Consider the following 27,690-nt stretch of genomic DNA (forward strand, 5'->3'; position numbering starts at 1 on the left):
TAGAAGATGTATTAGTACTAAGATCATATACTGTGTTTCACAGAAACTTTCACTGAAGCTCATGCATGTCTGTGCTTTCTTTCCTCAGTGCAAGTTTAGCAATGTCTCAGACACCAGAAATGACATACCTCAATGTTCAATATGAAGGGACAACTTGGACAAGGCACTTGCACCTCCTTATGCCTCTTCTGTAAAACAGAAGGACTGAATTAGATGACTTCTTCCATTCCTTTCAGCTCTCAAGTTTTTTATCACTCTTGAGAATCAACCTTTCTTGTCTTTCCCTTCCTTCCCTTCTTTTTTACCTTCCAATCAGCTACTCGTCTTAAGTAGTTTTGAGGTTGTTTCAGAGATGGATTTTTCCCTAATAAAATCAAGCTTCAGGTTCCTCACTTGATTCTTTCCCAATAAAAAAGTTCAGTTTCATGTCTAAATTTGTATTTTAATAATCTGTCCTTTGTCTTAAGGAGAGCTCTCAAATTCGTATGCCCTTCTAGGCCCCACAAAAATCTGTATTCCCTCTGGATGGCTTAGGGAAATAGAAAGATAGAAATAAGAGCATCAAAATGAGAATTAAAAAGGAAGATCTGAGAAAAGGAATAGAAAGAAAATGAGCCAAACGTTAAGTGTTGGACAGTTTCCCCAGATGAGGACCCATTTGTGCTCAAGCCTCTGAGTTTCATGAAATACAAAGCAGTGAAAAGAAATCTACACGTAACTCTTGCTATCAGAAGAGCCTTGTGAATGCAAAAACAACAAAAAAGTTCCTTAAGCCTGAACTCAATTTCAGTGAAACACTTTATAGGGGACAAAATCATGCTATGGGGGCTGGGGATGTGGCTCCAGTGGTAGAGCACTCACCTAGCATGTGTGAGGCCCTGGGTTCAATCCTCAGCACCACAAAAAGATAAATAAATAAAGGCATTGTGTCTTTCTACAACTAAAAAATATTTTTAAAAGTTATGCTATGATCAAAAATGATGTTCTCACAATGATAGGAACCTTCATGGAAACAAATAATAAATTTTTGTAAATATACATTGTGAAATTCTTAGGTATCAAGCCTCATCCTGGGAAGAGATAGAGACACAGAAAGGATAAGGATTAGGGTGAGGTCCCCTTGGTGCTCTCAGGCAAAAACAAAAACAATCACAAATAAATTGATACATTGATCATGGAGACCTGTACCAAGGACTGTGAGATCACAAAGGAGAGAGCAGCTACCTCATCAGGGATATGAAAAAGAAAGGGAAGAAATAACTTCTGAGCCCAGTTTTAAATGTAAACATATTCTTTACATAATAGATGTCACATCACAGGGAATGTTTTAAACTGCCAACATGTGCCTAGACAATTTTCCTGAGCATAATCTGACTCACTTGTGTTGCTTATGGTCACAAGTCGCTGTTGTAAGATGCAATCGAATTCATTGATTCATTCCTCACAGGCCCTAAAGAAACCCACCTTTCATGAAATGAATTGCTGAAATTCATTTCCAGGGCTTCCTATCTTATATTCTAGAGTGTTTGAAGGATCTCTCATGGCTTACTTGTAGCCTTTTTAATAGATGTGAGAGGTTTATGAAATTCTTTAGGTATCTGCAGGCAACCCCAAACAAGGTATTATTTGGACATTGTAAAACAAGAACTGCTAGGGAAAAAAAATAGCATCTGAAACTATACTAATGGACACCGTTGGTGTTCAGATATTTTCAACTTCAAAAATCTTTATTCAAATGAGCAGTTTAAAAATCTTTTCTAAGCAATTCCCATTTTACTGCAGTGGAATAGAAAGTGAGTCATCTGGCAATCTCTCAAAAAAATTGTAAACCACAAAATGAAGAAGAACCTGAATTTTAAGCATCCAATGCTAGGCAATAACATCTTCATGAGGAAAATAGCATCTCAGAACGGCCTTGTCTGGCGTGGTGTATATTCTTGGAATGAACATGACTTTCCTGCACTGGTATCCCCAAGGGGATGGAAACATTTCTATGTCTTTCTGAAGTTTTCAACTGCAGCAAGTACTGCATAAAACAATCTGGCAAATTTGCTTTCCATTGTGTCTTGCCAAACACCCCAAGAACTTCGGACACCATGTAAGTTTGAAAACATATGAAGTCTCTTCGGCCATCTTAACTTCCATTCTCTTTGATGGATTACAACAAGCAAGCAGTTCCCTGCAATGGAGCAGGATGTTCAATCATGAGGGAAATTTGGAGCTTCTGCAATTGATTCTAAAATTATGATGCTGCTATCGTACCTAACCCAATGGGGAATTTGCAAAGGAAAAAAGAAAGAAAGATTCAGTTCCAAGTCAATGTCACGCTGCAGCAAAGACAGTCTACTGAAGAGCAGAGTCAGGAAGCCAGCCATTCTTCACAGAAATTACATTCAGCTTGAAATTCAGTTCATAGAATAGAGTTAAAATATGGAAATGGAAATTTAGTTTTCCAGTTTTGATTGATCAGAGATCAGTAATTAAGCTGAAACACTATAAATTCTGAGTATTTAAAATCAAGAGGTTTTTAATGTATCTAATAAATGAAAGTAAGATTTCATTCATTTCAGGGTTAAAAAAATAAATAAAACCTAGGAAGCCTTTATTCCTCACTTTCTCCTTTCTTATCAGACATAAAAAAATATCTCTTGGTTTTAAAAAATGCCAACCTAGAAATTTCTGAGCAGGGTACAATGATTAGTTAAAATAAGTAGAGGGCAGTTGTTCAAAGAGAAGTACTAAAATGGAAGCATAATGATTCTTACATTTAACACCTGTTACTACAGTTCAATGATGTGAAGAACAAGTTGAACAGCTTATTAACAGCCATCATTTATTGGCTATGTACCATGTGTCAGACATGTTTATGGATTATCTTGTTCAATCCTCACCAGCAGCCTCAGAGAGTTTTAGTACTGGTCCCTTTTCTGATGAGGAAACAGAATCTAGGGAACTTGCCAACTCATGGGTAGCAAAGCAGGACTGTCCCACAGGTCTGTGATTCCAAACTCATGCTCTCACCCCCATCACCACCCAGATTTAGTGGTGAGCATGGAAGTCTCTGACTTTTAACTAGCAATATTCATAAGAGTGTTGCTCGGTGAACCAACCATAGCAATAACAGTCATACTGCAAGGATAGATACAACACATACAACTTGTGCAGCAATATCTGAGGACTTTCCATCTATCAATTTATATGATCGTTACAACAACCCAGAGAGTTAGGAGACTAAACCAATGTAATTGAAGGCATAAGCAACTTGCCCCAAGTTGATAAGAATTTAGGAGTCAGAGCCATGCTTTGAACTCAGATGGCCTGACTCCTAAGCCTCTACTCTTGACCACAGTGATAAGTATTGCTTGGTTAGAAGTTTTAACATGGATACAGACTAAATCCATGTCTACGTACATCCCAAGTTAGGCCACATTCTGAAATGGCTCCGCTACCTTAGCACAACTTGTGAATTAAACTGAAAGGTGGAAAATCAATGAGGTCCATGATCAATATGAACTACCTAATGTATTCTTGAATTATTCTGCTCAATTAAGTTTCTATTACAGGGTTTAATCCACATATCTGACAAGTAAAGGACGAATAAAAATGATGGTTATGTGAAATTAATCAAAAAAGTGCCAAATGATTTTCAACAGCTAGCACATGCATCTCATAACACATTTAAAAAGATCTATTGCATATGTGGATATATTTGCACAGGTCCACACAGTGGATATTTGGTATGCTGTTCCCATAACATAAGCCTAGCTCAGTACCTATTTTGAACCACAAACAAATATCTATGAACCTTAAAGGCAAACACAGAATACTTGCCACCATGAGGCTTCCTTACACCAGCTGTTGAAGTTGAACATTAATTTTCCAACTCTGATCAGCCCAGGAGCTCAAAAATAAAAAAATTAAAAAAATTGGTTTAATTGTTTTTCTGTGCTAAACTTAATGGTCTGAATGTTATCACGTATCAAGTTTCTTAACTTTATATATTAAGTTAAAGATGTCATGTACTAAGAAATAGCTAACAGTTTTTCTTTACTGTTTTCTTTCTCTGCAGGTATTCCCAGTATTTCCAGTATTGGTAGTAAGTAAAAAAAAAAAAAAAAAAAAAATCACCAAACCAAGTCTAGGCTAGCTTTGCTTTGTTGTTCGGCTCCTCAGATCTATTTTCCCAGTGTCCATTTCTGATGCAGTAGAGCATTTTCCTTGTGAATTGCATTTTTGTGTCGGTTTTCTGCACAGACGTGGTGAGAACACGGAACAGTTATTTATGCACAACTCTCTGTGGACATGTCAGAGCCAAAGCTTTTCTGAATACTTTTGACCAATGATGGCCACCTATACAGAGTTGCAATAACTTGGAAACTGTAGTTCATTTGGCAAAAATGGAAACACTCCTATTTACCTATACATAGTAGTCAACAAACAAATTGAACTCTTTTTCTATGACTGGATATGGATTTCTAACATAATTTAGAAAAGCAGAGAATGAATACCAATGGATGCCTTGAGCATATTCATTAGAACCAAAAAGGAGGGGGCATGAAAAGAGGAGGAGGGGATTTTGTTAATGCATTAAACTCGAGGTTTTGTGAAGGCCTGAAAGAGGCAGATTCAGCATTAGTCTATCTGGAGGAATGAAGGAAAAAAGATAATCAGTATGTCCATTTCTTCCTCCTAAAACACTGTGATCCACATGTTTTGAATACTTAGGTTTATATTTGATAGAGAAGGGGTATGCAAAATATATTCAGAATTTAGGAGTCAGTAGACCAGAAACTCTAGCAAGAAGTCTTTTCTGTAAAAATCTAAGCAACTGAAGAGGAATCTCTCTTCAACCCTCTGTGTAACACTTTTCCAGCGTCACTGAAAATAACATTCTCTGGCTTCCGTGAGAGTCCCAGACTGCAGCTCCCTCTTTGCACATAAAGCAATGATACTCTAACACCAAGCCTCTCTCTGAATATGCCCAATAAATTTTGAGCAGAATTTCACATACTTTTATATATTACACCCTGCATTTCCAATGGCTAAAACCTGGGAAAAATGACTGAATATCAATTAGAAATAAAGTACTGAGGGATCCTCAGCTTTGCACTATAAAAGAATTTTTGCTGTGGTGTCACCCTTCAAAGGCTTGTGTCATAAGAATTGTACTAGGCATGGTGATCCCAGTGGAAGCATTGCCATACCTAACACACAAAAAGGCAATACTCTGATAATTTGGACAAAACAACTTCCCTCTTGAAAATGCACAGTCAGGTTCTCCAATTTATAAACCAACCTTGTTTACTTAAGCTTGTGAATAGGCCCAGACACTGATTTGTCAGCACTAGACATGTTAAATGGCATGAAAATCAGTGGCTTTGTAAATAGCGGTAGCATTCACATCCATTTATTGTTCACAGGCTAATAATACAGCATCTCTTTGTGATCTTAACCAAAATAGTATCAATGCTGCAACCTGGCAAATGAGAGCCTACAGCTTTAATAGTCTAAATTTTCTACCAGAGTACCCACCTCCCAGGGCATTTGCCTAACTGCACAGGTGCCCCACAGTGTGCTCCTTTCAGGCCTTGACAATTGTATTTGCATATGTGTTTCAGAGAAAAAGGGAACCAAACAGAACCAAGTTCAAACAAATCACTGAGGCTGCTTTTGCGACCTGGCCTGTAAAAGTTTCAGAAATGGATGGATGGAAAAGTAGTTCTCTGGCGCTGGTTGTGTTCTGTTCAGAGTGCCAGTTGCGTGTTGCATGGACCCTCTGACTGTACTGCTCACTCAACATCTCATTCAGCCGCTTTCACCACATCCCCCATCTCTGAGCATCAGCAGATGTTGACCTTTTACATACTGAATTGGGAAATTCCAGTATTGTTTTCCTTTATTTTGAAATCAGTGGTGACCTGAAAGGATGCTTTGTTGTGCCTTTGGAAAATGTATTAATCTTTACTATCAGGAAACTAGGAAAATTTAGCTCATAATACCTGCGACAAAAAACATTTGTCTCAAAGTGACAGTTTGTACTCTGCCTTCAGTACACCTAGGGCTTCTCAGCTTGGAATGCAATGGGTGTTTTCTCAGGTTTCCAGCAAGCAGGATGTAAGAGCTCCCAGGGGTCACCCAACATCACACATGATTAGCTTGCCTGTTGCCTGGCTTTTAAGGTACAGAGATTTTATGATAAAACCATCAAACATGATCGTATCTTCTAGGTTGCTTTAATGGCATTCGCAAGTTCCTTCTTTGTGGGCTTATAAGGTGCTTGCTGTGTGCGTGGGGTATTTCTTTTCTCTCCAAGGGGCAAGAATTCCCCAGTAGACAATTCGGTGCCTGTTCTAGAGGGTATGGCAAGGGAGTTTCCAAGGGACAAGTCAGAGAAGAGGAAGCTGCTTGGATTTCTAACTAAGTTTGGGTGTTTGCCAGGGCTTTTTCCCCTACCCCAAAGAAGAAATCAATGAGCATCATACCACAAGCTATGAAGGAAGATACCATTACAACAAATATAACACCCATGAGACTCTAATCATCAAAGTGTATCTCAAGGAAAATAAATGATGTATATTATTGATGTAAATTATTGATGTGTGTAACCATAAGTTTACATACATATGCTATATACACAACGACTAAAGTTTTGGGAGTCCAGATAGATTTCATTATAGATCTCAAATTGTCAACACCTGTATTAAGGCATACATGGACAGAGCAGTCATCCTTTCTGATCATCTGCTAAAAATACTTTTGAAACAAATTTCCCATTAAGGTCATTTGTACCTGCTGTTGTCTATCTGTTAGGAAATAGGTTTCCCAAACATCCCAAGGGTAGTTGATTTAAAACTCACTCCTTTTGATGTGCTTTGACCATGGCTGAAAAAATACTGATGATATTGTGAGCAATTAATGAATCCCAAAATAGATCGGCAGCCCAGGAGCCTTCTCATCAATATTTTGTTTCACCTTACCTGATATGGTACCAATTCATTCAGGTTTTGTTTTTTTTTTAATAAAGTATACTTATAAGTAAACATTCACAATTTTATTTATGAGAACATGTGTTGATGCCAATGATTCAACTTAATAGTTGACCTGTAATGGGTATAAAATGATAAATGGGTTAAAGTGATAATCATTGACTTCTAGCATACATTATCTGACCCTTAGTCCTTCAAAGCAAAAGATTCTACTAATTATGTTAAACTATATATTATAAATAGCACAATTAGACAATCAAGAATTGGCCTAATGAACAAATAGCTTTGTGTGGGTGATTATCACTTCCTACAAAAGTAAATGACTGATGAGTCAGAGGTTAAAGGTCAACCATGCATGAAGTGGAAAATCACATCAAGAAAGACTTGGAATTTTTAAATAATTAGAAATGTCTTAGAAGACCAACAAAAGAAAAGAAAGACATAAATATCTGGTGACCCTGCCTATAGATTATTTCCTTTCATATGACTGACATGATGGCATATAAAGCAGAGAATATTGATGAAGTTGTTTGGCTCCCTTTCCCCGGCCTCTGCCATCCCCAAATTATTCAATTTGAAACAGCAATTCACTTAAGGGAAATATCTCATTTTCCTGTTTTCTCTTATAATGAGCATTGCCTTCATCACAGAGTTAAAAATTCATCTCTAATTTGATTTAATTGGCAGGACTATTAAACAAGGGAAGTGCTACCTGCAGGGATCCATCAGCCTGTTGAGAAAGCCCAGAGATGTTTTCATACTTGAAAATATTTGATGCCAGTTGGAGACCTTGTAAAAGTTGTTTTCCATACAGCATCTAAATATTTTTGTTCAGTGCCAATTTATTGTAGAAACTTGGATCGTGAGGAAAATAACAAGGTTAATCATTTCCCCACCCAAGGGTTATTAATAATCGTGTTCATGCTATCCAGAGAGCTTCAGTGTATGTTTGCTGTCTTTCCCCTTTGCTTTAATACTTCTAAATCCCCCCAATAAAAGTTTCATTTGAATTGCCCTTTAACTAATTAGTTTTTATACAATGAGGAAAAAAATTACCAGGCTAGTGTAGCAATATAGCAAATTGCATGGTGTGCTACATTAATTTTGAATTGTTTGCTGATGTTCTAGAAGGAAGACTGAGGTCCCCGGTGAAATGCCTTCGGGAATGTTCTATCATATACCCAGTACCTTCATCACAGATCCATTTCATATTTGTGTAACTAGCATTTCACACTCATAAAACCTTTGTGGTTATCCTAAAATTGAATGAACATTAGGATGTAGCTGCCTCCTTAATCCTGAAGAACAAACCGAATAAATCCAATAAAGGAGCAGGGAAGAATCTCCCATTTAAAAAAAAAAAAAACTGAGAAGTTTACCAATCTTTATTGGCAATAATTGCCTTTCTTAGGCAAAGTGACTTTTTCATGTATTAACCTTTTCCCAGGCAAATTTTAGAAATCCAAGTCACTTTTTTTTTTTTTTTTTTTTTAAGTGTGAGCTGATATCTCTACCTTTGCTAGTTATCTTTGTCGGGTCAGGAAATTTCTAGTTGAAACAAAGATTTGCCAAGATTTCAAAAACATCCTTTAATAAAACTTCAAACATGTTAATTGTAAATTCCTGCACAATCGTAGTTTCTTCAAGTGTGTGAATATCCATTGAAGTCTTCTTGGAGTACCAAGGCAGAAAGTATCCACTGCCCCTCATAAGAAAAATTAGGCACAGAACTTGGCTCAGAATTGTAGGGAGATGTAGCTACATGTTTACAGAATTTTATTTTTCAAATAGTGAAATCTGAGGCTCAGAGTGGTTAAATAACTTGTCCAATGTAATATGGCCAGGAATGGATATCTGACTCCAAAGGCTACATAGAACATGATATAGCAAGTGGAAGAAATTAGAAAACAAAAGATTCCAGATTTATAGAATCCCTCCCCAAGATGCTTCTACTTTACTACATTGCACTTTAAAAGACCTGCTAATTCTTGAATTGATTCATTTTGTTTCAGGGAGTCACAGAGTCCTGGAGAAAAGTAGAAGTTCATGTTTTCTTACATCACTGTGTTGTCAACAGGGAGAATTTACACACACAGAGTCTGAGGACAGTGAATGGAAGACTGATCCTCCCACATCAAAATATGTATCTCTCCTCTACCAACAAACACCCCCCACATACTGTGGGAGAGGAGAAGTGTATAGGTGTAAGATACATTACAGAACATGAAGCAGTTCATGAAATTTGCTATGCAAATTATGAAACAGGCTTATATATTGAGACAGAAGCTTATAGCAAAACAAAACCCCAGGTGCCATCTCAAGAATAGATCCACCACTATCACTTGAAACTCATCTTCCCTTCCAGTTTAATGATGCTGTGCTTCTGGGAGTAGGTTGCAAACTGTGAAGAAAATCAAGATTACCTCCAGGCTCTGGGGATTTCTCCTGAAAAACTTCAGGGTTTTCTGTAGATTCTTTTCAAGGCATCAATAATGTTATTTAAAGATTCCCTGAGGAACAATAGCAGGGAGTGTATAAACCCAAAGGGACCCTGTGATCTTATCTATGCCTGATATTCTCCTCAGAAGGCCCTGGAAGATCCATGGCTAGTGGAGGCTCACTAACATCCTCTGAGCAGCTCTTTTTCATATCATGGTGGCACCCCATTTCTCACAGGATGCCACATCTTAGAACCTGAAGTCTATGTAACCATTAGTATTGCTAAGAAGCATGAAGAGCAACTCATCCAACTTAATCATTTTGCAGATAAAACAGTTAAGGCTTAAATGAATTGTTTTTAAAGTATCCAGAAAGAAGCCAAGCAGAATTCCAGCTCAATGTCCAATCTCAAATGAGGACCCATCACATCCTACCATGATATTAGAACTTACCTCTTTGTTTATTTAAATTACTATTAGATAGTACATGGCAGACTTTTCTAGGAAAAAAATCAGCATATATTTCCTTTGATGGGAAAGATGGTCACATTTTATTCTGTCCTTAAAGACTGTCCATAAAATGAATTGAAAGCAATCTACTCTTCATGCTTATTGAATGCTGTGTGTGATAAAAGACAGCTGAATATTCTAAAGCAATCCCACCTTGAAAACTTTCTTGATATAAATAAAATGTATTTAGCTTTTTGCTTGAAGCTTGCTTTTCAGCTAGCCTCACTATGATGTCAGAACTAGATGGTCAGGTAGAGCAATTCTAACATACTTCTACTCTTCATCCTACAGAGCAGAAAGCTTTTAGAGGGCACAGAGGGAAAAAAAAAGAAAGAAAGAAAGAAAAAGCTTTTTTCCAGAGTCTCGTTTTTATAATGGGAATCTCAATTTTTTTATTCATAAAAATAGATTTCAAGTGCCACAATGATATTGTTACAAAATAATTTTCTGAGGAGATCTTAACAAATAAAAGGAATTAAGAAAAACCACATATTTGGTTCATATTCTAAGCTAATGTACTTCCAAAAAGAAACTAGAAATTAGCATTTTTATATTGTTAAAGATTAAAAATCAAATATTTCTCATATTGAAAATGATTTCTATTGTTTTCTGAACAATATTAATTAATATAGGCCCTGGAAATGGATTTTCCCTAAAGTAAAGTATATCATATGAAAGCTTTCTTACATATCAGAACATTTGCTTTGGGAGCAATTAATGTTGAGAAAAAGAATAGGGAGAGCATATTATTTTCCCTACTTCGAGTCAGTAAGAACTATTCATAGTACAGTAATCTTATTTTTATTACAACGGTAACCACAAATAGAATAAGAACCAACATTTATTGAATCCTCATTACAATGTGAAGCAAATATCAACTCATTCAGTTTTCATGCAACCAGTTACAAGCAGTGTCATTTTCCTCACTTTACTGATGAAAAAACTCAGGCACAACATTAAGAAACTTGTTTAAGTGGTCGAATTTGCAATTCTGGCATGAGCTCTGTTTACATGCACAATATTTTTAAAAATTTTTCACAAAATAGGTGTTTTCTAGGCTTTTCATAGATTTAATTTAAAACTTCAAAATACCAATACAGTAAATAACAACTGATGGGCCTTCTAGAAATTTTAATGGGCAATTGTGTGATATGTGATTATGGTCTCCCTATTTCACACATAACCATTCTTTGAAGTCCAATAGAAGAGATCCTCAAGACAAATTCAGTTCCAAATGGGGCCAGAATCCTTAAGAAGGGAGATGCATAAACATGTATTCCTGAATGACCATCTTCAAACATGTAGTGATCTCTCTGCCCCCTAACAATTCTTTCTCAACTTCAGTTTAGGCTTTACTGTGACAATTAATAGGTCCATAGTCAAGGCCTTCCACAATAATTTTCCCTGAAATTGCAAAACAAAATTTTTTTTTAAATTTAAGATGAGATGTTAAGTTAAAAATTCCATGAAAACCAGATATTAAAAATGTATATGGAAACACTATGTGAGTTTAGGAGCAACAAATATGAATATCCAGCATTTCAGAACACTATTTTTCCTCCCAAGGAAAATAAACAACAAACTCAATTTCCTAGAGTCTCCAAAAGGCATATGTGCCTTCCCAATGAGTTTCTTCCTACTCTGAGAACTTTAGCATGATGCTGCTAGGCTATGAGGGAACTATTGGTGGGATAGAAATTAGCTAAAAGAAATCTTGGAGATCTCACCTGCAGCATCTTTCTCTTATGGATAAGGAAACTGGAGTCTCAAGAAATGAGCAGTCAGACAACTCCTAAGTGGTAGAACTGGGACTAGACTCCTCATCTTAGGGCTCACAAGGCCATTTGCCTTGTAACAAAGTACCACTCTGAGACCTTCATACTGACCCAGAGATTTTCCCTAGTTGATTTCTGAAGAAAATGAAATTAGTAAATTTGCAACAGTTTACCCAAAGGGGAAATACAAATACTTTTGATATATTATAATTTTTTCCTATTTGCAATTTATATCTACTTGAAACAAGTAGCCAGTGGGTAAGAATTCTCAAAGGCTTCATTTTATACAAAGACGTTCATTGGCTTTGGATATGATAAGATAGAATTTGTCTCCATTACACTATTCGTAGAGCCTCCAATGTGCCTAATTTACTTCTGGGAATTAAATGTTTGTTAGTAATATTTATATTTATTTCATAACAGGATCTTAGAGTAACAAAAGTTACCAGAGAGTAATAGGCTAATTATAAGTGTTTTCTTGCTTGGCCCTGCAATTGCAAAACAATTTTTTTTTAATTTATGATGAGATGTTGTTAAAAATTCCATGAAGACCAGATATTAAAAATGTATATGGAAACACTATATGAGTTTAGGGGCAGCGAATACAAATATCTAGCATTTCAGGACTCCATGTTTCCTTGCAAGGAAAATACACAGCATATAAAGTTGACCCCACTGGTGGTTCTGAGTTTTAATTTTTCAGTAACATTAAGCATCCTAAATAATGAAAATTATTTGGAAAAATGTCTAGTTATATTCTCAGACAAAACAAGGACTTCCATGTCCAAGAAGTTCTTTTAGCTATATGATACAGCAGAAGATCACTAAAATGGAACCTTAGCATCTGCAGGAAGAATCATAAAACACCCCCAAAAAAGAACTGTACTAAAAAAAAAGGCACAAATATTTTATTTATTGGAATATGGAATAAAGTTTAATTTATAGAGTTAATTTTTAGAACTCATTTCTAAGCTATTACAAAATTATCTCCTTTAATTAAATTTCTTGGCAAAGCTTATTAAAAAGTAATAAATCATATTATAACTTCCATTTCTTCAAGACAAACATGTCAGTAAGTACGTAACATTAAACTTTCAATCATCACCCCAATTTATGACCTATCTTTGCTATTATAGAACAAATGGAAAGAAATATTTGATGCTTAATAATATAAATGTATTTTACACAAAATCATGCCAACAATGTGAAATCTTTTTCAGCACAATTTCTAGCAATAAAATGAATTCCTTCAAAATACAAATGTGCAGTTCTTCAAAACTGATCATCAAGGATCAGTTAGACTTTTTCTAGTAATTTAATATCTAGGTATCATCAAAATGCTCAAGTGAAAAGCAACATTTCATCAATCACCCATATATTTTTTTTACATGTGACCAAATACTTATTTATTTTAAAACATCTGAGTATTGATATGGAAGACTATTGCATTCTCTTTCCATTCATAAATAATCATAGATAACAGCAATATCAATAATGAAGATTTTCTTGGCCTTTGCATATACATATATGAAAGAAGAGCAAAACAGACCAGAGCTGTGTGAGACCTGTGAGCTCGGCTCTTGTAACAAATATTTTTAAAACAAAGTAATAGTGAAAGTCCCATGTCCTGCAAGAATGTTATTGGCTATAATCTAGTGATGGAGGAAACAATCTGATAATACCTGTTTACAGTAGCCTAGCCACTTGATATCAATTTCTCAAATATCAGATACTTTCTGAAAGCTTCTTTGGGGCTTTGGCCTTCTTCAAAGAGATCCAATCTAATTAGGATGATGAGAAATAGACCTATGAAATTTAACTAGCAATATGAAGGCTCATGCCTGTCCACGTGTCAGTAAAAGATCGGGAGCAGTGACAGCAAATGCTGCAAGAGTATGGAGGCAAGAGTTGTCCTTGTGGACCTGGGTCATCCTGCAGGATGACACAAGAGATGGACTTAATGAATGATAGGATTTGAATCATAAAAGAGCTGTTTCAATAGTCAGGTATATGCAGGTTAAACAAAAGCAGTTTTAAAACATTAAATTTTATTCCTGAGTGTTCTAAACTTATTTATGTATTTATTTATTTAGATGGGTGTATCTGAGACAGAAATACTATTAATTCATAATTTAAACAAATTAAACAATGCTTTTAATTATTTCTGGATTGAGACCCATAACTCTAGAAACACCTTTTGAGCTAAAAGCACCACAGAAACACACACATCCATGCATACAAACTTTAGATATGATTGGAAGCACCTTGGCATTTTTTTAAGCCAGAACCACCAGTCATCCCTCTTTCCTTCTCTGAGAAATTGCATCTATAGAAACAGGAAATAGATCCACTTCATTTCAGAGATAATGGCTCACACTTAAAACATACCCCAAAGAATCTCTCATGAAAGACTAATGTAACCAGTTCATATCTGTAAATATAAATTGAGTAGAATGGAATCCTCAAGTGAGAAATTATTTCTTTAGTGTTATCTTCTAGTTTCAGGCACCGGCTTAACTTATTGGTTTGGATGGCTGAAGTCCCTATTTGGTTTTTTTTGTGTAAGAACACTCTACGTTATTTCAAAAGGAAATGTAGAGCTTTGTTAAGGAAGTGGCTATATACTTAATGTCCATTCAATGTTTTGGGGATCATCAGTTGCCTGCTCTTGTTTGGTGTGGGAGTCATGTTTTGTTTAAGTGCATCAAAGCCAAGTTAAAAGCAGACGTGTGGTTTGTGTCTTTGTTCATTTATTTTCTGTTTAGACCAAATGACATTATAGCTGGAAAATAACATTCCCTGATTTTTCCTGATGCATGCAGATCCTCCAAAGTTTAATAGGATTTGGCCGAATATTTCTTCCCTTGAGGTTTCTAATCCAAAACAAGGTAGGAGCATGTAAAATTCCTACTGACACAAAATTCCACATGTTTTGGGGAAAATCCCATAACCACTTTTAACACTAAGTGAGAGCATTATCATGAATACCATCTCTTTTAAAGAATCATAATTTGAATCTTTTCTCTGATATGAAGATTGTCCCAGATATATTAGGGCAAAAAATGAAGAAAATGAGATGTGTAGAAGTTATAAGCCCTTGAGCAAATTTGCACTGAATGTCAGTCAGTCCCAAGAGAACCTAGAATTTTGTTGCCATCACAGTGTGGATTATAAATAACTCTTTAAAACGTGTGAATGACACAGGCATTGCACTATCTCCTTTTTACTTTTCTTAAGTAAAACTGATCCCACATTTGTATGGAGGGTCTAGGTAGAGATAAAGGTAGTATTGTGACAACCAACAGATTTCGTTTTCTTTTACTATTGCTCCATATTGCAAACTTGTAAAGGTTTGGACCAATCTCTCCTCTCTCTCTCTCTCTCTCTCTCTCTCTCACACACACACACACACACACACACACACACACAGGACAGTAAATTTTCTTTTTTGGAAATTTCCCCCTTATAATTGCCATTCATGTCCACAAGCATTAAGAATAACCTGTTTTCTGTCTGTCCTTACAGCAGTGATTATTTTCTTACTTCTAATGTCAGAAGGAAGAAGGGAAGAGAGGGAGGAAGGAAGGGAGGGAAGGAGGGAGGAAGGCAGGAGGGTACACTGATTACACAGAAATAAATAGAACCTTCAAAAACCCAACAATATGTCAATAAACTTCATAAGCTGCAGGATAATATTAAGCTCACACTTATTAATTAATATTAGTATATAATGTATATACAAATGCATGCAAGAGAATTTAATATAAAACTGTATTCTTTTGCCTTCTTCCTTCTCCAAAAAACAAAGCAAACACCAACTAAAAACAGGACACATCTTCGACTCCTCCTTTCCTTAGTTATTTACAGGATGTTCTTTCTAAACTCTAATGAATACAGATGGAGAAGGAAATGAGCGAAAGGAGGAACCAGGAAATAGCTGCTAAGCAAAATAAAATATATTAGCAATTTGTTGAGAGTCAAATTGGAAGGGCGGCATTTTCAGTCTGTGATCAGAGTGATGAAGTCGAGGCTGTCCTAGATACATGAATTACTAGCAAATAGAATTATCTTAATCATCTTTCCAAACAAATTTCTTCAAGTTTCTGCATATATGTGGAAGAAGAAATACAGATCAAGCTCACCCCTATTAGTCTAATTCTATAAGGACTCATGGAGGTTTAGTGATTTCATTCTTTGGCAAGTTCAACAAGAGTATCTTGAGTGAAATGCCACTCAGTAGTTCCCACTGAATTTCATAGCTTCTGCAAATTATACAACACAAGATCTAAGACTTAACACTTCTCCACAGTGAGTTTTGAACTGAACAAGATTATATACTGTTCAAAACCTGAAACAGACTCATTTAATTATTTTGCTTTGTTTTCTGCAAGTGTCATAAGGACCCAAAGCTTTCAGAGATATCGTTAGGTAATGCCAGTTGTGCTGGTTTAGAATATGGATAATGAACTCAAATGAATCTATTTAAGAAACAGCACAGTTGAATAAAGTGCTTGAACTTGAAATTCTAGTGAAAGGCATACTTTGCAGCAGCAGCCAGTTCTGTGGAGCCGTAATTTATCTTGTCAACATCTGCAAAGAACATCAGGCTCAATTCCATTTTTGTTATTTTCACAAGCAATTCTTCATGAATAATTGGAAAAGAAATGGCAAGGCAAACTTAGAGAGAAAACCCTGACATTAACAAACTGATATTATCATGGAGAGAATAAACAGAAAATGATAATTGTTAAGGGTACTCATGTTCAAGGTGACTCTGAGACCAAGGCCCAAATGCTGCTGAATGGTTGACCATTGTGTCCTGTGATGTCTGATAGTTCAACCGAAAGTGGTCTAGCTGGTTTATATGGAGACAAACTTATGGAGACAGAGTGATACAGTGAATTGAGGCCATGATGTTGCTAATTAACTGTACAATATAACTTCTAGTTTAAAAGAGGTACAGTTGGGGATCCTAATATCCATATTGTTATGGGAGAAGAATCTTTACTTAACTGGATTCTTGATTTAAGTGATAATTCTTTTGCCTCTGAAAATAAAGCTTCTAAACTTTATTACTGACAATGTTGAACCATTTTCAGCCAAATAGAAACCCTCCTTGGTAATTGAAACAAACTCTCAGGAGCAAGAGATACAAGAAGTCTTTCCATTCAGGGCTACTTTTCGAGTGGGTTGTTAATAAGATATTACAGTTTGAAAGTTTCGATATTGTTTCTAATTTGCTGTTCATTCTTTTAAACCTATCCAGTTGCTCCCAAATTAGCTTTGTCAACAGTTTCTTCTGTTCAAGTTGCAAACCACAAGAGAGGTAGGAATTCTTGGATTCATACAGTGATTTCATGGTGTTATGTGTTGTGAAACATTGCACTGTATGAATCTGGAATATTTGTGGAGTGTACCCATCAGCTTATTGGTGAGGCATGTTGACTGATACCTGAGAATGTCATTCGTAAGAAAATAAAAATGCTTCACTCAGAAATTTGACCACAATTAAAGATGTTGCAACATTTGTTTTCTGAAAGATTAATGTGTGATAACTAATTTTAACAGTCTAGGTTTCTGTTTAGACCATAATCTAAGATCCCTGACTTGGACACTTGTTAGCATTGAAAATAAGGAAACCCACTTAGGGTGCGTTTCATTGAAACTTTCCATGAAGCCAGAATGGCAGCTTCCATATATGGTGCCCATTTTACTTTGTGTCAAATGAAAACACCTTGGAATGTGTGCTTCCAAACATCGTTTTGAATGAATTTGAAGAATATTTGTGGAGATCTGCACTGAGTTCCATGTTGATGATGATCCAAAATTAATAGTCATATTACTTTCTTCAAATGAACGCAAGCAGTATCTCATCTATGACTCATAAATGACCCATTCCAGCGAGTATTCATCGTTCACAGAATGAAGGTTTTTCAGGAAACATAAACACTCTGTTTTTAGTTCACCATTTTTCTTTAAGTGTCCTGTGTAACAGGTGTATCTTATGTTTCACCCTTGACTGTTGGGCATATGTCATTTTGTTCTTTTTGTTCTGTTTTTTTTTTCCCTATGAAATACCTCTTACAAAGAAATATAATTATTAACAAAACCTAACTTACTTTGAACCACTTGGTAAAAGTGACAGTAACAGCTTTCCTATTGCTTACTGAATTTCATCATTTTCCAGATTTAGTCAATGTTGAGTTTGTCCTTCTGTGGTATATAAAGAAAAGGAGAAGACTGGTCAGGAGACCAGAAAAAGGGGAAATGTATAGTATTTAAGCCTTGTGTTACATTTGCCACACACTGTATTTGAACTGTGGAACATGGAAGGTGACCTTTTGAGGGGAATCTAAACAGATTTGAAATTTGGGGAAGTAAATTAAGAACAGAGCAGCCTCCCGTTCAGAGACTAACAAGCTGATTTGGGCAGGTGGTGCGTGGAAAAGCTGTAGCAGCCAGTCATTAAGGCCTCAGTAGGAATGCCATTCCTCATCTATTATATGCAAATCTGTGGAGTGACCCAAAGAAATAAAGGAGAAAGGAAATAAAAGGGGGTTTTACAAAGTCCATCTCTTATATCACATCAAGCTGCTGGATACACAAGAGGCCTCTTGACCTGGAATTGGACCCTGCGTCTTTCACTCTCTCATTTCTTGAAGAGACTGCACTAATGAGGTTCAAACACATCCAAAAAGCCACCTAATGAAGAAGACATAATTGTAAAATGTGTAGAAAAAGTTCTATAGCTACAGAAGGGTGCGAGATAAGGTGGGGTCGGGACAGGACCAGAGAATGTCAGAGCCTCTTCATTCTCATGACTGGGGCGCTCCCCCAGGCCCCAGAGGACGTGTCATCCTGTTAATGTGATGAAAAGACTTTGAGTTTTAGTGCCTTTACCTTCTAGCTAAAGTCTTATTCCCAAATCCTCTCTTTTTGAATGACTAAAATGAATTTTCATCAGCTAGGATTTGAATAAGCTTTTTTCATTTGAAAAGAAAAAAGATACCTACCTGTGCCACATTCAGAGTATTTTATATAATATTCACCTAGGTAATGTAATGACATGATTACAAGCAACTGGAGAACAATAAGAAAGAAACAAAAGGGAAATCTAATCCCCTCCTCTTTCTGACAATTTTTTTTTCTTTAATTCTCTTCATCTCCAGCTCTGTTTCCCTATGACTCCAACTTCCCCAGTCCGTCTTAGTCAGAAGGCATCTTTGTTTTGTAATATTTCTTAGTTGTCAATGGACCTTTATTTTATGTATTTATATGTGGTGCTGAGAATCGAACCTAGTGCCTCACACATGCTAGGCAAGCGCTCGACCTCTGAGCCACCACCCCAACCCCCAAAGGGATCTTTTAACTAACCTCTTAGGAGGCTCCAGCCTTTGCTAATATGGAAAGTCAATTTTGACCTCTTCTCTGCTTCTAAAATATCTCTACCCTTTATTGTTTTTTAACTTAGCCACTATGAAATACTTTATTTTTATAATTGTTTTATATGATGGAACATGTGCCATATATGTAATATATAATATGTAATATGGAAATATACCTAATATAATATTATGAAACATATGATATTATTCATAGTATTTTTTCCTGTCTTCTCACTAGAATACTAGACCAATGACACTCAATGTGTCCATGGCGGGTGGGGATAGAATTTTGCCTCCTGGAAAACATGTAACAGTATCTGGAGACACATTCAGTTATCACAGGCTAGAAGTTGCTACTGCTTCTAGTGGATAAGGCTGGGGATGTTTCTGAATATTCTACAATGTGCAGGACAGCTCCACCCAACAAAGAAGTATTTGGCCCCAAATATCAGTCGTGCTGAGCTGAGAAACCCTGCACTAGACTGTAGAACTAGACTTAGTTCACTTTGTCTCTGGGCATGTGATGCCCCCTTCAGCACAGCTCAATAAATAGGTAAATATGTGTTTCCAGTGCTTGCCCTACCACATCATTATATATATGTGCTTTGGAGACTCCCTTTCATTTGGTTTTGTTTATAAAACAGTAATAACACCTGAAAATTATATACTTATGATCTACAATGTGATTTGAGATCAAAAACTGTATAAAACCATAGCAATTTTCAGAAATCTACTCTTTTAGATAAACTGATCTGTGCATAGGTATATAGTAAATTCTCAGATAATATAATCACTAACTCAGTTATATTTTATTGTGTGGCTGTTGTTTTTCTAAACTCTTTAATATATGCTAGATTCTCTTAGGGGATTAAAGTGGTAGAATAATAAATTTAAATATACCTCTACTCCATCTCCAAAGGAGGTGCCTCAGGATCACCATTCATTCATTTATTCATTCATTCAAAATCATTTTTTGAGTGATGAGTATGTGCCAAATGATATTTTCAGTTCTGTGATTACAGGAATGGACAAAATAGACAGTCTACACTTGTATATTTATAGTGGGAGTATAAGAGGGTAATTTTTAATATAATTTTCAGATATTACAAATTCTATGAGAAAATGGATTAGGAAATTAAGGGGTCCTGATATTTGGATTTGGGGCTATTATTTCAGGTAAAGTGGTCAGAAATTTTTCTTTAAACAGAGATTTTAAAAAGCAGCTAGGAAGCAAATAGTGTGTAATGTTTGAGGTGGATTCTGTGAAGGAGTACACCAGACACAGGTAATGGCAAGCATAATGATCCTGGGAAAAAAAACCTACATGTTTTAGGAGCAACTTTGAGATGTCACACAGAAGTGGGGAGGAACCTGGTGGCCTGGAGCCTCAGGGAAGCCAAGGGCCAAAGCTTCTGGAATGAATAATGTCCTTTTATTCTAGTGAGATGGAAGCCTTTGGGAAAGGGTCACTCTGACTACTGTGTAAAGAAGAGATAATCATAAGGGTAGAACCCAGGAAAGCAGATTGGAGAACAATGGCAATAATCCAAGTGAGGAGTGACAGTGACCTTAACCAAGGATGAGATGGTAGAGATGTATTTTAAAAGAATAACCAAGAGGGTCTGCTATTGGATTGGTTGTAGGGAGTGGGGAAAAAGAGGTGCATCAAGAATAAATCCAGGCATTTGGAAGAAGAATGAAGCTGTTATTTACTAAGACGGGGCCACCTGGTAAGCAACAGTTTTAGGAAGATAACACAAGAGCTCAGTGTTGAACACTTAAAAATTGAGGTATTTATTAAATGTTCAAGTGGAGATACTAAAGAGGCAGTTCAAGTCAGTATACGAGTCTGAATGCAGTCTCTCACTGGAGAGTTGGTCCAGGCTGGAAATAATTATTTTGGAATGGTCCACAGGTGGATGGTTTTTAAAGAGATGGGACTGGGCAGAAAATATCTAAGGTGAACCTTAAGGTCCAAGGACTAAACCTTTAGATATTTAAGGAGATAAGGAGAAAAATGAAAACACATTTTAAACAAATGGAAGGAGTAGGTAAGGGGGAGAACACCACACCAAGAGAGTGATGGTCCTCAAACCCCCTTTTAAGGAAGGACTGACTGCCAGGCAGCTCTGAGGAATCCATTGAGTTAAAGATCATTAATTAAAAGTGGGATTGGTTTCAAAGTGGTTGGAGGAAAAACTTGTTCAACTGCCAGAATGTAGACATGGAGAGGTGGAGAGCTGAATTTAACCAAGATCAGGTTTTCCCAGGGTACTAGGATTAGGGGATAGAGGGGCAATGAAGTATAGTAAATATAAGGATGGACCATAGATTCCATACTTAATAAGAACAGAAGGGGAAGGCTAGGTGTGGTGGCAAGTGCCTGTAATCCCAGCAACTCCCGAGTCTGAGGTAGTATAATAGCAAAATCAAGTCCAGTTTCAGTAATTTAGCATGGCTCTAAGCAATTTAGTGAGACTCTGACTCAAAATAAAAAGGGTGGGAATGTAACCCGGTGGTAAAGTGCCTCCGGGTTAAATCCCTAGTACCCTCCCCACAAAAAAGAGAGAGAGACAGAGAGAAAAAGAGAGAAGGGGAGACATGGCAGAGCGTTAAAGAATTATTAAACTATTAGTATCACCCTTTCAGTTTCTTAATATGAATGCCACTCACATTATATCATTAATGATCATTAATGGGGTTTGTCCCTCAGTGAAAGGCCTAGGTATTAAAGAACGGTAAACTAACAAGAGAACTGGAAAATAATATGGCACTCTAATAATATATCTGAAATGCCTTTCATTTCTATCATGTTCTCATGTTTTTCAGATCATTTTCAAAATTTTTTTCCAAAAAAATTTCATATTTAATATTCTCAAATATATAATGGCCAGAGAAGATAGCTTAATTAAGGTCACAAAAGAGTCCTAGATGTTCTAAAAGAATTAATTTATTATTAATCCATCTCATAGATTTTAAAACATTTAAATGTTCACTTATTTTCTGAAATAAGTTTAAAATAGTATGTTTAGCTGAGCATGATTTCTTATATAATTATTTAACTTTTTCTACCAAAATTAATAGCTAAATTTCCAAAAGAGACCCACAAAGAATTAATCATCACAGAAATGTGTACTACTCATTTAATTTGAATTGTAGTAGGCAACGACGCTACATTTGAATGGTCATGGTGAATCATGGAATGCGTCTCCGCATGTTGTGCTTGAATATCTTTTTTTTTTTTTTCCTCAGTGTTTGGTGTTGAACACAGGGCCTTGCATGCACAAGGCGGGTACTCACTCTATCACTGAACTTCTGACCCAACCCTGACCTTGGATATTTTACAGATATATTTTTTCTTCATTGTGGTTTTGTCAGATGCAGCTAAGCAAGTAGTTCTGGCCATTGGGCAGAACCTGCAGAATCCTTTACCACAAAGGAATCATGTTATGAAAATTCTCCAGCTTCACTCTTCACATTCACTCAGTTTTATCCTCTCATGCTCTTTATTCCTTTCACCAGAAGTGCCAATTCCCACCCACCCCCCTTCACCATTTTAAAATAAACTCTACCTGCTTCAATGTTCAAGTCGTATGGACATTTTTCCTAATTCCATCAGGCTAAATGAATTTCTCCTTCTATCTAGATTGCTTTGTGTGTCTATTTCATTTTCTTAGCACTACAGTTTTGTTTTTTTTAGCTATCTGAGCATGTGTTTGTCTTACCAACTAATCAAACTTCTGGGTTGTTCCAAAAAGTTCCAAAGATGAATTTTTACACATAAGAGATGCTTAAAAAAAAAAAAAAGATGGATTCATTCATTTAATTAGGTACACCAAGGACCAACCTGGATTGGGGAATGTGAAGAAGGACAAAGAACACAGGCCTCCCCCAGAGGAGGAGACCTTGAGGATGGTTCTGTCATTGCTCTCTCTTCAGAAAGCTCTAAAGAAATCCTTGGGGAACAATTAGATTTGGATCCTACAACCACTGTTCCTGGGAGGCTGCAGGCTAGAAAGATTCTTACTGCTTCACACCCTCAGAGGACGAAAGCTCTAGAATCCTTGCCAGTTTCCTAGGGAGTCAGAGATGCCAGTACACACAAGTTGTAATTCAAGCAGGTATCATGGAGTGAAGTGAATGCTTGTGTTTTACTAAAAGAATTTACTTTGGTAATGTGTAACTCTATTATTATTGGTGGTGGTGGTGTTATTTACTTGGCATGACTTATTGAATTTATTTTCTTATTTCTCCTCCTATATTGATGTTTCAATGCCTTCTTCTCCCAATAACCTCCTTTCTCTCTGATTTCTCCCCATTCTTATTCCCAGCCACACTCCTGCACATGATTACAGCAGATCTCAAAGACAGGAAGTGACTTGGCTTCACACACTTCTTCTTCTTCCCTGGGTATCTTCTACTCTTTTGTTAAGCCCTGGGTCCTTCATTTCTTGTATCCAAATTGAATATTATTCTGTCAGGACCTTGACCTCAGCAGGCTACTGGATTAATCAGCTTTCTAACAAATGAAGCACACTCTTCCAATATGTGATAGTGTATTAACAATTTTTAGATATATTTACCTTTCCTTATTCTTCTTTACTTACTTGATAACACTCAATTTTATTCTGATCCTCAAAATGCAATATTTCTCAGATTTTATGTAGGCCGAAAAAGTATTCTGACTACTGGCATAGTACCTAGAACTTAACAGACTAACTCAATGAACTATTGAGTGAATAAGTGAATGGATGGAAGAATGAATGGATTCAAATTTGATTGTGTTTGGCTTTCTGGTGGGATAAAATGAAATCTAGACACAAATGAGAAGAATATTTATAGATAAACAGTTTTCAGTATTGGGATTGTCCTACCTTACGATTGTCCAGCTAGGCCTATCCCCATCTTTTGAGAAGACACGGTAGATTTTCCACCTACTTATCACTCACAGTTTCTTTTCTGTTTCATTTAATAACTATTTCTCCAACAGAAGGACCATCTTTACTATTTATCTTTAAACATTTGAATTAGATTAACAGGTTCTTGCTTTGGCTGAGATGAGGCAATTCAGTCACCTTCCACCATCCCCAACCGCTCTCATCCTCTTCGTCTCCCTGTCTTGTTTTTCCACCATCACTCCAAGCCTCAGAGGCTAACATTTTAGAGAGAAAAAGGAAACTAAATCCGGACATATAGAAGCTGCCTACAGCCCCCCTACTCCACCTTTTTATTTTATTTTTTTTTAACAGATTTAGCACAAAAATCGAAAGAAAAGGACATTGTAAGAGTACATTTTTTTAAAGAATAATTTCCCTGATTTTTATGTTTTCTCTCATATGTAAACATGCAGATTTGACCAGAAGAAAGTCATGATGATCCATCTTCTCTTAACACTGGGGAAAATTCAAAATGTAAAATTGTGTAGTTGTCCTGATCCCTGTTAAATTTGCCACAATTTCTATGAAATCCTGACCAGGTTGCTCTCTTGACATGAACAATAGTGAGACAAAGGAGCCACAGGGGACAGGAGATTCTGACCCTCAGTGCTCACGTGCTTCCCTCCTTCTTTTAAAGACTGCAAACGTGAAAAGAAAAGAGGGGAAATGGTACAAAGACAGTAAAGTGTTCCATATGCAGAAATTAGACTTTTGCATCAATAGAAACCAAGTTTTCCCAAATTTTAAAAGGTGTACACCTGCAAATGCTTCTGTTCATCTTGTCTGCCAAGAATTAATGATCTTCAGTCATGTTCTGAATGTCCAACCTTTCTATCCTGCTTGAAACAGATGCTACTTCCATGCCAGTCACAACCACCTGTTGTCGCCATGTGTTGTGTTGATTCAATATATGTGATGTCATTCCACCATCTTTTCTCCATCCCTCATTTCACCCAAGCATGTAGTGTGCTATTTCTCTGCTGCTGTATACACTCTGTATACATTTCTGTTCTTCCTTGCAAGACTGCGAATGCTTCGGCCACTCCAATCGATGCAGTTATATCGATCTGCTAAATACAGTCATTTGCGTGAGCTGTAAACACAACACTAGAGGGCAGCACTGTGAGTTATGCAGGCTGGGCTACTTCAGAAATGCTTCTGCACAGCTGGACGATGAGAATGTGTGCATAGGTCAGTTCCATTATAATTTCAGATTTTGTTCTGTGCCTTTGGAGCTATGGGGAGCTATCTAGGGCGGAGAGGCTGATGATTTGCACCACAGCTGTGCAAAAATGAACTTTCTCAATGGAGCAAATGTCCTCGTGGTAGACTTAAAATTCATTTGTACTGGTTGAAATCATATGTGGGGGCTATATTTTGAAGCCTTATGTTGTTGTTGGTCTGAGAAATCATGTTTAGGAAATGAATAAGTTGCTTTCCTTCTTTTTTCTTTTCTTCTTTTTTTTTGCATGAATTCTTAAAACCTGGTAATTTTGACTTATTTTTTGAACATAGATTGTACATTTGACTTTAAAATGGAAATTCATTGTGCAGGATTTAATTATGAATATGAAAATTTGAGACACAAATCCATGCATATATTTGGCGATCAAGTTTTGGGGAATAAAAATGTTGCCATCTAGAATTGAAAGCTACCAGCAACTGATCATAGAAACGTTTGCCTGACTTTTTCATCCACAGTAAAGAAATTCCATTTATTCAATTTTTCCTTTAGTCTTCCCAATGACAAGTAATTTCTCAATTAATTCTCCAATCTTACAAGATGCATGAACCCTAGAAAACTGGGTCTGTGGAGTCCTTTGAACATATCTTCCCTCCATCAATGACTACTGATCTTGTCTCCTGGGGAGGACTAGATACCCTACCCTCTTAAAAAAAAAGCTTCTTCTATCTTTCTCATAGTAGGACCTGTTTTTACAAAAAAAAAGATGGAAAAATAATAAACAATAAATGGAATTTCACTCCATAACTTAGTCTGAAGAAATGCATATCTTTTGAATATGGTAACTGTTACCATACTCGTAGTTCATTATATAGACCACCAATTTTAAAGATAGTCTTTGTTTTTTTCACATGAAAACTAAATTAAATAAAATACACATTATGGAAAATTCCAGGTGGTCTTCTCATGTTTAAAAGAAAGAAATGATTTGGTTATCAAGGTCTTGTAGATTCCTGTCAAGTGTCACATAAATTAGTTGTACAATTGTTTTGAATTAAATTTGGTGAAGTATACATAATCTTGTTTATTTCTACAATATTTTATATTTTTCAAAATGCTTCCTTATTTATTATTTGTGAAGTAGTGAAGAAAGTACTGGACTTAGAGCCTGGAGAGCTGGGTTCAAGTCCCAGTTAGCTATTTAATAGGTATATGTCTTAGGTAAGTCATGTGAGCCTCCTGGTGAAATCACTAGTAGATGTGAGCACAGGAAACACTGGGTAAACTGTGAACTGACCTGCAATATTTTTTTCAATTTAATCCTCATTTATAAAACAGTAGGGTAAGTATTACATTGATAATTTCTGCTATTTGAGAAAAATAAGGCAAATTGACCCAATTGTTCAGCTTTAGCAAAGGGCTTCCTGACTTCAAAAACTGAACATTCTCTCCTAACCACTCTGACACAATTAGCAAAGCTGAGCATGTCAGATTTTGACTCATAGTATGTTTTCTGGATGACAGCAGCAATTCCACTCTGAGCTTGTGAACAGAAGTTCAATTGCCTTCATAACACTTGGGTTTCAAAGATTTGAGGATATTAATAAAAACCAAAAGACATGTAGCTGTCTGAATTTTGAATGCAGAGTGTATTCCACTGAATGCCATTTGTAAAGATATATAAATGTCAAGCTATAAATATGGAAGCAACAGAAAAGGCAAAATAAATAGGAGCACAAAAATAAAACCTAATCATCTTACAAAACATGCAAGATTACAATGTTTCACAATATTTAATAGTTTAAATAAATATTAAGAAAAAGCCTTAAAGGAAAAGATTGTGTATTAAATTTAAGAGGATACACCACAAGTAATTGAGAATTAATTTTAACATCATTTCATCTAGAAAGCACTAATGAAAATGAATGGATATTTACCTAACTACAAAATTACACACTAATCTCAAAAACTGAATTTTATCTAAGTCTTTTCTAAATTAAAAATTTTTTTTAAATGTACTTGTCAATTCTTTAACAATCAGAAATTAAATTCACCATCCTGACTGTGAGAGAACAACTCATATCTTTGATAGATGTAGACTCTGTGTTGAAATAGATGTTTTAAAGTACTTGCATCATTTTATATTATGGCAAATATAAAATGCAGCTGGCTCATCCATGTTGCCACGGTGATCACTGCTTTGTGATTACTGGTGAATTTACCCATTTGTCATTCAAATTCCAAACACAGTCATGTCTCCAAAGATGCATGTAATCATCCTGTGATGATGCACCAATTACGTGAAGGTGGCACCCTCGCATGCCTCTGTTTCATATAAACTTGAGCACTGAGCAGGAAGCAAGAGGACACATGGTTTGTGACCTTGGGTAATCACTGTTAATAATCCCTGCTAAAAAGCTTTGCATCAGAATGAAACAGAGGGCTCAGCAGTTGCTGCTAAACATATCTCTAAGTT

At 36.1% G+C, this 27,690-nt stretch overlaps 1 protein-coding gene across 6 annotated transcripts in view; it reads left to right on the plus strand.

Moving 5' to 3' along the window:
- Positions 1 to 27,690, plus strand: part of Ntng1 (netrin G1) — a 322,121-nt gene that overhangs the window by 244,377 nt on the left and 50,054 nt on the right. For 2 of the 6 annotated variants that reach the window (XM_076861733.1, XM_076861737.1), the window contains exons 4-5: positions 4,070 to 4,096; positions 14,532 to 14,597. In XM_076861733.1, coding sequence (XP_076717848.1) covers positions 4,070 to 4,096; positions 14,532 to 14,597 — 93 coding nt within the window. Of the gene's footprint in view, positions 1 to 4,069; positions 4,097 to 14,531; positions 14,598 to 16,975; positions 17,036 to 25,054; positions 25,223 to 27,690 lie in introns of all 6 variants that reach the window. The other 4 variants (XM_076861735.1, XM_076861738.1, XM_076861736.1 and 1 more) reach the window with 3 other exon arrangements.

Source organism: Callospermophilus lateralis, chromosome 7 (assembly GCF_048772815.1).
Source record: "Callospermophilus lateralis isolate mCalLat2 chromosome 7, mCalLat2.hap1, whole genome shotgun sequence".
NCBI classification, from domain to species: Eukaryota; Metazoa; Chordata; class Mammalia; order Rodentia; family Sciuridae; genus Callospermophilus; species Callospermophilus lateralis.